The sequence below is a fragment of the Panthera onca genome, chromosome A1, assembly GCF_046562875.1.
Source record: "Panthera onca isolate mPanOnc1 chromosome A1, mPanOnc1 haplotype 2, whole genome shotgun sequence".
Lineage (NCBI taxonomy): Eukaryota > Metazoa > Chordata > Mammalia > Carnivora > Felidae > Panthera > Panthera onca.
This window is the reverse complement of record NC_138339.1, coordinates 221,467,208-221,479,508: the sequence shown is the minus strand read 5'-3', so window position 1 is coordinate 221,479,508 and position 12,301 is coordinate 221,467,208. Positions and strand designations below refer to the sequence as shown.

The 12,301-nt window shown below is 44.0% G+C and overlaps 1 protein-coding gene across 2 annotated transcripts in view; it reads right to left on the bottom strand.

Annotated features, from left to right (window-relative positions):
* THSD1 (thrombospondin type 1 domain containing 1) overlaps nt 1-12,301 on the bottom strand; it is a 31,040-nt gene that overhangs the window by 18,607 nt on the left and 132 nt on the right. Inside the window, exons 2-3 of one of the 2 annotated variants that reach the window (XM_060637274.3) lie at nt 9,292-9,440; nt 4,014-4,979 (exon numbers count right to left, since the gene is read on the bottom strand). In XM_060637274.3, the coding sequence (XP_060493257.1) occupies nt 4,014-4,979; nt 9,292-9,349 (1,024 nt within the window). In that variant the 5' untranslated portion in view covers nt 9,350-9,440. Of the gene's footprint in view, nt 1-4,013; nt 4,980-9,291; nt 12,279-12,301 lie in introns of those variants that run through there. The other variant, XM_060637275.3, reaches the window with a different exon arrangement.

Below are 12,301 nucleotides of genomic sequence, written 5' to 3'. Positions count from 1 at the left end.
TAATTTTTGGTTTAAATGCAGCACATCTATTTTGCATTTCCTGTAAACTGTTATTTACTTACTATCTTCAGGTCTGAAGATATATTTGGAAAAAGAGACAAACATGTCAAACACATTACTCCATTGTCCAAAGGAACTAGTAGTGGAGGCAGCAGCTCACACAAGTCATGGTGGGTTCAATGGGGTCCCTAAATGATACTATTTACCAAAAAAAAAAAAAAAAAAAAAAAGTCAGCTGCCAATTTAAGTGGAAAATGAAAAGAAGAGAACTCGATTCAGTCATACATTTTTTATACTAAAACCAGAGAAGGCACTGAGGTCCCCATTACTAGCATAAATGTCAGTGATTAGCCGGAGTCGGAGCCACACTCCTGGAGTCTCCAGGAGCATTAGTCCCTCCAGGTGTTGCGTCCAGCCCTGGTGGCCAGTTGTGTCTGGTTGCTGCAGCCCCATAGGGAGCCCTTCGCCACCCTCAGGCTGGAACCTCAGAGAACCACTCCTTCCTTCTGCCCCTCTCCAGTGTCTTCTCCCTGCTGCTGTGGGGAAAACTCAGTCTTTAAACGAGCAGAAGAATCAGCGGGAACGCCAACAGCTGGGAGAACCACAAGGTAGACCTCCTGCTCCCAGTGTTTCTGATCAAATGGCTCAAATGTCTTTATATCCCTTGGTTTGTTTCCACTAAATTCAATTAGACTTTTTTTTCTCTTAACTTCTTTTGAAAAGGCAAGTGTAGCTTGAATGATTAAATTAGCTTAATATAATTTTTCTATGCTAATATCTGGACCGGCCACATTTGCATTCAATTTTCACTTGAATAAAACATGTATTGAACAGCTATTAAAGTGCCAGGCCTACTAAGTGGGCCAAATAAATATCATAAATAGCTTCATGGCAGCGCAAGTTGGCTTTTCCCACCAAATGAGCTTCCCCCATGAAAGTGAGGGTGGGCATAAGGCTGAGGGCGGGGGAAGAAAGACACTGAACAAACCACGACAGAAATGATCAATGCCATGAAAGAGGAATGAAGGATGCCGTGCCAGCTTACGGCAATGGAATTTAGCAAGTTTGGGGTCAAGGAAGAGTGACCCAAGTGAGGACTTGGGAGACAGGTTAACGTCAACCAGGTGAAGGCGGGAGGAGGCTCCCGCCCAGGGATGGTGACTGTGGGTTGGGCAGCCCGGCCACAAAGGGCCCTGCGGATTCTCATCATATCCATTGAGGTAACTGACAGTTTGATTTTAAGCAGAGGAACAACCTCAGCAGACCTGAGTTTTACATAATCTCTCTGGCTGCAGTGAGAGAACGAAGTGGACAGCGGAGGGAGCTGGAATCGATTAGGAATCTGTTGCAATAGGTTAGCTAAGGGATGACAGAGGTTTAAACCAAGTCGTATCCGCAGAATTGGGAAGACGTGGAGAGATTCAGACACCGAGGAGACAAAACTCATAGGACTTGGTGATTTATTACTTATAGGAGGTGAAGGAGAAGAGGAAGACTCCTGGGCTTCCGGTCTGAACAATGAAAGGGGTGGCGGAGGCCTTACCGAGGAGCAGGTTTAGGGGGTAAGATGATGAGTCGAATTCTAGGTATGTGGCTTTTGAGAGAGATGGGAGACCCGTGAGGGGTGACAGCTGTGCAGCAGCACTTAGATGCAGGGGAGGGATGCCAGTCTGGAGTCACTGGCATCAGGATGGTAATCACCTAGTGGGTGTGTAAATAGTATAAGGCGCAGAAGCCCAGGGGCGCCTGGGTGGCTCAGTCGGTTAAGTGTCCGACTTTGGCTCGGGTCATGATCTCATGGTTTGTGAGTTCGAGCCCCCCATCGGATTCTCTCCTGACAGCTCAGAGTGGAGCCTCCTTTGGATTCTGTGTGTCTCTCTCTCTGCCCCTCCCCCACTCATGCTCTGTCTCTCTCTCAAAAATTAACATTAAAAAAAAAAAAAAAAAAGTCGAGGAAGTCCAATGGTTAATGGATGAGACCAGGTGGTAGAACTGGCAGGCGAAGGAAACCATGAAGGAACAGCCAGGCAGGTGGGAGGTAAGCGAGGCGAGTGTGAGGTCATGGAATCAAGGTCAATGAAGACACAGGCTGCAAAGCGCCCCTGGGTTTTGGGACCTTGGAAGTCATCCACTGGCTGCTTTAGTGAGAGCACTTTCAGGGGAGGAGTGTGGCTTAGACGTGGGCTGAAAAGTGCACGTGAGGTGTGGAAATACACCGCAGTGTATAGGTGACTTTTTCAAGAACCTGGGCTACAAAAGGAAGGAGAGAGAAAGACGGTATTATGTGGGGGAGAACCAGGGGATGAGGGGTGGTGTTGGCTGTATTTTTAGATAAGAGAATTAAGCATATTTCAAAACTGTTGGGGAGAAGCCCATCAAGGGACAGTTAGAGACAGAAGAGGGAGAGGGGATCAGGATTAACAGAGGATTCCTGATATGAGCAAAGACACTGGGGTCCACAGCAGAGGGCAAGGTTGACCTCGCACTGGAGGAGTGACACTTCTTCCACGGTGGTGACAAAGAAGGACCGATGGCTGCAGGCGCACAGATATTTTAGTGGGAGGGTGAGGTGGCTCGTACCAGATGGCTGCCAGCTGCCCTGTGTGGCAGGAGACAAACTCAGCTCTGAGAGTCAGCCATGGGGCAGGGGTTGAGGTCGGAGGGGGCGGTGTTCTAGAGAATGGGAGCAGCGCCGGCCAGGGTAGCATGGTGGGCCCGGCTGAGGAGGGAGGTGCAACCCACTCACAGTGCCCCTGTCTCCCGGGTGTGACCTTCTCGTCCAGCCTCCATGCAGTGGGCAGGCAGCTGGATTCGTGCATCAGAAGGATAACAGGGCACAGGAGTTTCGGGTATTGGTAGGAGAGAGACGAAACGGGCCATAGAATCTAGGCTGGACAGAGAGGTAAGTGCAAGCAGAGAAGTGACCACAGGGTGCAGAGAAAGTCAAAGGAAATGAGCTTCCAAGGAGAGAAAGTGGGTGAATTTGGAGCAAGAAACACTTGGGGTTCCAAAGACAGACAGGCGCTTGGGCCGTCAGGGTGCATGGAGCTTAGCGGGGATGAAGACGTAAGCAAACGGGACAATCCCTGCCGGATGATTCTCTCGCCAAGACCAGGCCTGCACCCAGGAAAAGGAAAAGAAATGCAAAGAGGAGCATGGGGCATGGATGGAATGGTAATAGCCCCACTTCTTTGTGATTAGGTAGGGCATTATGCAAAGAATTTAGAATCTGAACTTTTGGGAAATCTTGCTTTGAAATCTCACTTCTAAAGAAACTCATTCCTGTGAATGAAAGATGTAACAGTAAAGAGACATGATCCGCTAGAGGAAGCCAGAAGTTAACTACATACAATTTGAGATTTAGCTTTGAATTCTGCTCTTCCCTGCCATGGATTTGCCATATGATGTAATAATATAACTTTTTTAACTATAATGCACAGCAGCTAAGGTTTATTGGAAGCACCTGGTCCCTATATGCCAGGCACAATGCGGAGAACCGTGCACATGTATTTCACTGAATTCTCACAACTCTGAGGCAGAAACCATTATTATCCCTGTTTTACTAGTGGGGAAACTGAGACCTAGGGAGGTAAGCAGGGAGCTGGGTCTGCTTATCATTACTCCTAGTTTTTCAGATAAGGATGGACAATGCCATTTGCGACATTATGAGAAGGGAACCATAACAACGATGGTACAACTCACCTAAATTCAAAATAATAATTTTGACTGCATGAATGCACCAGTTTGATTAAAAATTTTTTGAAATCTCAATACCAACCCGGGGGCCTAGGGCGGCCCTTTCGGTTAAGCAACGGACTTCAGCTCAGGTCATGATCTTGTGGTTTGTGAGTTCAAGCCCCACATCAGGCTCCGTGCTGACAGTGCGGAGCCTGCTTGGAACTCTCTCTCTCTCTCTCTCTCTCTCTCTCTCCCCCTGCCCCTCCGCACCTTGCGCACGCATGCTCTCTCTCAAAATAAATAAATAAACTTAAAAACAAAATCTCAATACAAACCTATGTTTCTCTGGATTAGCATGCACTCCCTCTCCTTTGTGGAAAAATGGCTTCTGCTTGAAACGCCAAAGTCAAAGCAGTATTTATTCCTCCCCATGTCAAATAAAGTGCAGTTGAATACTGTTCTCCTCTCTCCCAAGGTCAGGCTGTTTTCAGCCAGCCGAATGGTCCCTTCCCCAGGGCGTCTGGGGGCCTCCTTGAAGACCCCGATCACTCCCTGGACGAAGACGCACGGGGGAGGCAGCACCACCACCTCCACTGCCGACTCACACGTGAGTTCCGGCACCGTCACCAGTTTGTATCCAAATTTCTGGGCCAGGTCAATGGGTCCCGTGGAGGTAATGACCGAGTCTTGGCCGAGCAGCTTCAGCACCACAGTGACGTAGGCTTCCGGCCCCACGGGTGCACAGCCAAACTCAACCCACTGACCTTGAGAGAGTTGTGTCCTCTTGCTGGTTCTTATCTCCAGCGGCTGTCCTGGACTCGTTCTTGCCTCGGGAAGACTGTTGGTAAAGATGACATCCACCAAGATGTCAGGTTGGTCCGCAGGGAATGAGCACAGTGGTTGACTGGTAAAAAGTCCCACCTGGAAGGTGCCTTCCGCTGCCCTGGATGTCCTATTCAGGTCAACATGAAAGACAGGCCATTCCACCTTGAGAAAGGCACTTTGCTCCCACAGGTGGACTGGAGTGCTGTTGTCTGCCGCTTCTGGAGTCATGGTGAACCAGTAGTCCCCCGCCTCCTTGAAGTAGAAGCATTCGAACTCCAGTGTTCCCCGGGACTGGTTGGTCAGGAGGTATTTGGTGGTAACAGTCTGATTGGTGTTGGCCTCCAACAACAGGATAGATACATTCCTCAGCGTCCCATTAGCCCCACTGACATACTGGAAACCCACCGATACTGTATTGTTGCTTAGTGCTACATGGCCGGGCTTTCCCAAGAGGAGGTATTCAGCTTCTGCAAGAACTGAAATGAAATGGTGAGAATTGGTTTTACAAAGGGATCTCTGAGCAGCACTGTTGGAGACATCAAAGAAAGCAGCACTTTAAACATAAGAGAGGGGTGCCTGGGTGGCTCAGTCGGTTGAGCGTCCGACTTCGGCTCAGGTCACGATCTCGAGGTCCGCGAGTTCGAGCCCCGCGTCGGGCTCTGGGCTGACGGCTCAGAGCCTGGAGCTGGCTTCCGATTCTGTGTCTCCCTCTCTCTCTGCCCCTCCCCCGTTCATGCTGTGTCTCTCTCTGTCTCAAAAATAAATAAACGTTAAAAAAAAAATTAAAAATAAATAAAAAATAAACATAAGAGAAGTGTGAAACTCAGCCAAAGGGTGCGTGAGTGATGCTGAGTGCAGATTCTGTTAGTTGGGCACCTGCACTGTTTTCATTCTAAAGTGGCTCTGCACGTTCATCCTCTTTCATGGTTATGCTTAAAACAAGGAATTAGAGACAAATACCCTGAATTCACCGCATTCAACAAAGCAACACGTCTGCAATGAAAATCTATAAAGCGAGAGTAACAACTGGTAATTCTCAAGATGTAAATCCAATACCTTACTTTTCTCATTTTAATCTGTTAAAAAGAAAAGGGGGGGGGGGGAAGCCCTACATGGAGACATTTGCCCCCCAGGATGGCAAACCCAGACTTCATAGTTTCAACCTACCTGGGAATAAGATCTTTTCACAGTCAATCTGAAATTTCTTGCACTAGAGAGGTTATCTCCATGATAAAAAATACCTGCTAAAGACACCCAACTCCACACCCCCCCCCACCCCCCCCACCCCCCCACCCCGGCAAAAAAGACATCTTGGCCTGAAAATAATCCCTTCTGTTCTTTTGCTAAGAACTTCTTGCCCCACCCTCCTTCCCATAAAAACCTTCCATTTTGTGCAACTTTTAGGACCATCGCTACTTGCTAGATGGGGCGCTGCCTGATTCAGGAATTGCTTCATAAAGCCAATTAGATCTTCAAATTCACTCAGTTGAGTTGTGTTGTGTTTTGTTTTGATAAATCATAGTCTGGTGTCTAGGTATTTGGGGGAAATGGATAAACAGTAAAGTGAGAAAACTTGATTTACATGATGCAATACAGACGGCTGTAGATGACTTAAAATGGAAGACATAAATATACTTCCAAGTTATTTTCTGATATTCAAGCCAAGTACTTAAGCATTTCTACCAGTAAAGGAACCAGTGCCCTTGGTTCGTATGAAGCAGAAATTTTTAGATGAATAAGAATTGCTGACACTTTCTTCTGCACAGGTCATCCAAGGGATAGAGTGAATGTTTATGAAATAGGCAGGCTTCTCGGCAATTTTAGTGACATCACAGTAACCATTGCTAGCCTCAATGTGATAGATGACTGCTAGCCCACAACTATCACTCAGTTAAGATCAATCATATCTTTTTAAAAAAGAAACCCATCAGAGCAGCTCAAGTAAAGAGTGGAAAAAACACAGACACACAGGAATCCTTGTTTCTATTTTGAATCCTATCCAAATACATATCAAAGGAGACAGCATTTGGCAGGGCAACAATCAGCGGGCCCATGGCTAGGGTAAGAAACAATTCTAGATTTAAGGCACTCCAGGGTTCTTTTGGCTTGAAAAATAACATGTGTGAGCATGAATTTATTATTCTTATTGTGATTATCTTATACATACATAATATACACATATCATGGCATACATATATGTCCAAAGGCCATCAAAGTGTTATCTGGGCTGGTGATCTTTAAATATACCCTTACGTGTATTCGGTTAATGATCATTAGAATCAGTACGTGAATATATTGGCACATAGAGGTTTTTTTTGTTTTTTGTGTTTTTTTGAACGTTTATTTATTTATTTTTGTGAAAGAGACAGACAGAGACAGCATGAGCAGGGTACTGGCACAGAGAGAGGGAGACACAGAATCTAAGCAGGCTCCAGGCTCTGAGCTGTCAGCACAGAGACTGGATGCGAGTCTCAAACCGCATCTCACGAACATGAGCCGTGAGATCGGGACCTGAATCAAAGTCGGATGCTTAACGACTGAGCCCCCCACATGCCCGTTTTTCCTTTTTAAACAGCTCAGTGCTTTACACATTTCTTATTTGAGATGAGACGAAATCAAATATATAAAACTTGGATAACCTGGAATGCTTGATCAACACTTGCTTGAAAACCATAATAGAATGAAGGTTTTTTTTTCTTTTTTTCTTTTTCCTTCAGTTAAAACGGAAGTTGAGAGATACTCTCGTTTGGAGGGAGAGAAGTCAAAGTTGAGGAAGGGTGCTGATTCTGACACAGCTGTGCCTGGTTCAGAGGCCACCCAGCACCTATTTGTAAACAGGTGGCTAAAGAGAAGCAGTTAAGACCGAGGAAGGAGTTACGACTGAGAACAAAGATCAGATTGACTTGAATCTCATGGGGCAGGACAGTTTTTAATGCATTTTAAGATTGAGACCACACACAACTTAGGATAACTAACAAACATGATAGAGATTGTCAACCAGGCAAATAAGACTCTGATTTGATGGGCATCCAATAAATTGAAAAGACACACAGGCCCAGTCAGTAATGGAGAAAAAAGATACAGTTGATGGGTTCCAGCAGCCCAGAGAGCAGGTGTACTGAGTACTGAGGAGAGAACTTGCTTTACTATAGAACTCTTATTTTCATAGACAAGAATACATCCTCATTTAGAAAACTACAATTGAATTGTACCACATTCTGGCTACCACGGTGTGGTTTTCTCCATTCTTTTAGATCGCCTCTCCCCATTCCTTTATTATATTTAAAGTAATTGGTGTCTCAATATAAGCATGTTGCACTAAAAACAACAACAACTGTTAATGGTATATTTTGATCAATATCAAATGGAGAGGGAAAAAACCCAGGTCTAGGAAAATACTTCCTTTTCCATTAGCAGCATGTGCACTCAACTTCTATGTTCTTATTTTATGCTCATTGAACTTTTATTCTCATATTCCAGTAAGATATTTAGTCTCAACGACAAACATCCTTGCACACTGTGTACAAATGGAAAATTCTGATGTCTTTATCATTATGAAAACAAGGACACGTTTGTAATTTTTTGTATGAGGCTGTTGTTACACATGGAGTGATAGGGATTTTAAGTAGGGATGAATAACATTAAGATAATTGAATCCCAGGCTCATTTTCAACAAATCAAGCATCTTCTTGTTTAAATAAACTTCTTCAAATGAAAAGGCTGAGGAAGGCGATTCAATGGACAAAATGAACAGTCCACACTCTGGTCCAGTTATGTGGATGTGTCACTGATATCACACAAGCCATGATCCCTTGGATCATGTTTCTTCAATTTGAAAACAATTTCCACTCTTATACCATGAACTGCTTAGATGTCTATGAAATATTTGGAAATCATCAAAAGAAAAGTAGTATATTGTTGAATCTGTTAAGGTTCAGTAGTTGCATAAAACTCTCTGAGTAACGAACTCAATTTTCAGTTGAAACAAAGTGAATAAAGAAAAGTAACAGTAATCACCTACTCTAGGCTCAGACAAGGTGTTTTCCCTTTCTATTTTATCATCACAACAGCACTGTGATGTCAACAAGAAACTTGTCCAAGGCAAACAACTGGCAAGGACTGAAATTTGGACTGGTTCCAAAGATATTTTAACAGCAAAACTCTCCTGTAAAGTGAAATCAAACGGAGAATCCCAATTAAAAAACAAACAAACAAACAAACAACCACACATTCATGTGTGTCTGAGAGTTTCAATGTATAATACTGAATTACTAGGACATCAGTCAAAGAAAATTCAACATAACATGCTTGTCTCCAGTTTGCTTAAATGAAAATGAGGGGCACTTGGGGGGCTCAGGTTATGATCTCATGGTTCATGGGTTCAAGCCCCACATCAGGCTCTGTGCTGACAGCTCAGAGCCTGGAGCCTGCTTCGGATTCTGTGTCTCTCTCTTTCTCTGCCTGTATCCCCATGCATGCTCTGTCTATCTGTCTGTCTCTCTCAAAAATAAATAAACATTAAAATTTTTCAAAAAATTAATAAATGAAATGCCTTTTTTTAAATTCTCTTTTTAAAGGCTTAAAAATATATTTAAAGGGAATTTTGCATCAATATATATAGACCTTAAGAGAACCCAGGGTTGCAAGGATTCCAGTTTAAAAGGTACTGCACTATAGACGTGCCCTGCCTCCTTCGTGCAGGGTCATCAACATCCATGCATTTATAAACCCCACGTTTATGTTTCTTCATTGACACTGACAGCATGATGTATACTTAATAATACTCACCATAGTCACAAAGTACCACCAAGAGTAGATTTGAAAAGTCTTTCAACATTTGTTTCATTCTGATCAGCAAAATCCCAGGTCTTTGGTCTCCTCATGTCCTTTCTCACATCCAAACTGTGTTTTTTTGTGTTGTTTTTTTTCAAAAACACCTGAAATTAGAATCTCAAAAAATGATGCCTCTGTTCAACGTGATTCACAAAATAGTAATCATGAAATGGCAAAACCATTCTGAGAAGTCAAACTTCATGGGTGCCACTGAAAATAGGGAGGACATTAACTTTCCCCGGGGAAATGATTTGTGCTTGTACGTCCCTTTGGTTCCATTACAGCTCACCTGTTAAGCACATTCAGGTGTGTGCAACACCAAGCTTATTTTTGCAAAACACCAAGTCTCTCATCTTTGTAACGCGTGCTTAAGTGGAGAGTTTATGTGCTGAATTTCATCAAAGTTAAGAGCCAGTCTGGATAACACACTTTCACCTATTTATCTGTTTGGCATTTCACGCCAATCAATTTGCTAAAATTTTGCCAAATTTTCATTTTGCACTGTGCTGCATGGACCGGGCTCGCTTCTACAAATGGACTTACAACCACTGTCTTTCCTGCACGTTATCTGGATTGCTTCATTTCTTAATGCCTAGGAGCTATATCAAAACTATCAAGCCTTTTAAAAAGATACTCAGAGTGTTGCATTTAAATGTGAACTCCCTGTGACACTGACTTCCATTGTTTAGGGTACTCTCAAGAGAAAACAAATAAATAACAATTATCATCTTCTGTCAGTTTCCCAATACTTGTTGCTGTCAGTAATGCATCAGGAGGCAGATGATTTCATGCAGCAGTCTTGCCAGACCACCTAGGAGGGTAGGAAATACCTTGCTGGCCTGTGCTTCAGAACGATTTGTGGGAGGGGGCACTTACTTTGTCTATAAATAGACTAGTCTATAAATAGACTAGACTGTAGAATAAGATTCAGGGCCCTTGTCAATTTTTTTCAATTGAAATCTACTAAACTATGGGCTAGTAAGCATAATCAACCAGGTCTTTTCTTAATGTTTACATTTCCCCATTATCCACAGTCTACTTTAATAATATACTATATTCCAAATATATATGTACATCTCTTCAGAAAAGACAGAAATTAATGGAATTAAAATGCCTGTTGAAATAATAAAAAAAAAAAAATCAACGGGGGTGGGGGGGGCGGACTGATTTGTCTCTATTAGCTTTCTTTCAGTAGGAGTTGGTTGAACAAAGGAAACACTGTACTTCCTCAAAGGGAAGCAGAGATTTGAAGTGTAATTAGGCAGATGATTAAGGGTCACTCCCCTCCCCAACATAAAAAGAAAATTCCACTTTGCTGGAATTAGGCATAGATTTGACCCAATCTTTTCCTTGAACCTGGACTGGGAAACACGGTTGAAGACAGCAGGTGAACATCACCATATCCCCCAGGCAAGTTTGGGCACTTAAGGCAATAAAATGCTTCCTTTTGAGTTACTGATAGTCAAGTAACCAGAGTAAGGAGGGGCAAGGATCCCTGGCTCCCAAAAGTTGAATGGGCTCCTCCCAAATTGCTTGATTTTCCATGATAACCATTTTTTAAAGAAGCTCCTAATCGCAACTGATGTTGTGATTGTAACACATTTTCCTTCTTATAAAAATGATGAGTAAAACACAGAATAGTGTGATAATCTGTATTTAGAACTGAATGGAAATGGAAAAATAAGCCTACCTAAAAATCATAAGGATTTTTGAAATGTTCTTAAGCTTTTGAAAATAAATGCTTAAGTTTTACTATCCCATTCACTAATTTGAAGACCTTAAGAGAGCACCCCACAATGGAATGGAACGCTGGGTAAAAAGCACATTTTTTTTTTTTAAATAAGATTCCTTCCTTCCTCTCTCTCTTTTTACTTTGTTTGCTTATTGTCTTCCAACATGTTGTTCCCAATACCAAGACTGTCTACTTTTACAATGTTTGGCTTGAGAATCATTTTGAGAAAATAAAAACTTACGTCTATTTTACACACATTTAAAAACACTTCTATATAGCATTCAGACATAAACATTTACAGAAAAATTCCAAATGCATCAGCTAGAGGGTAGGGAGAAGTAGTGAATATTTTCAGTGGCTAATGGCATCACGCCAAGCTCAGATCCCCTGTTTTTGCTGAAACCAGTTAAGATTGATTCCTAGGGTGTCTTCATTGCTGCGGAAAAAGAAAAGGAATTAACCTAAACTCTACTAGGACCAATGATTTATCAAAGAATTAAAGGGAAAACAAAAAGAAGCAAAGTGACTCTATCCCTTCTGACAAACAGGCACACGCTCGTGTGCATCCATCTAATAATATTTATTAACCGGAAATCCCTAGTTCCAAAGCAGCCTGTGTAAACAGGCATTATTTATACACTCAGTGCAGCGGGCTCTGCCCTGGTCCCACGGACTGGACGCAGCTTCCCTAGGAGGCTGTGCGCTCCCCACATCTACAGTTTCCCAAGGGCCCGCAAGTCAAGTTCATGCCTGGAAATCTAGCCCTGCCCAAGTTGTCAGCACAGAGCTCCATTAAAATGAGGACCGTTCTGAAATGCTGAAATCTCATACAGTGCGTACCCCAGAAAAGATTTCTTTCTGGAAATAGGCAAACTTGTTCAGAAACGCGGAGCACCCCCAAGACGCTATCTTTCAAGGGTCCCAACCCATCGGACTCAACACCAGTCTGCAGCCAGCCCGGGTCTCTCGCCAACACCTGTGCCAAGAGAGCCGGGACTCCGAGACGCGCAGACGGACACTTTCTACAGAGTATCCCCTGGGGCGGAGGCTGAGCACCCAGCGGCAGAGGGAGCTGCAACAGCACCTCCACCTGCGCTCCGAGCCGGCGGGGAGGGCGGGGCGGGCAGGGTCCAACGGGTATTGCCCGACCCCCCACCCCCACCCCCCGGAGCCGCCGGGGACTCCGGCAGCGCAGCAGCGCCCACGAGGGCTGGGGGGCAGCAGGGTCTTCCT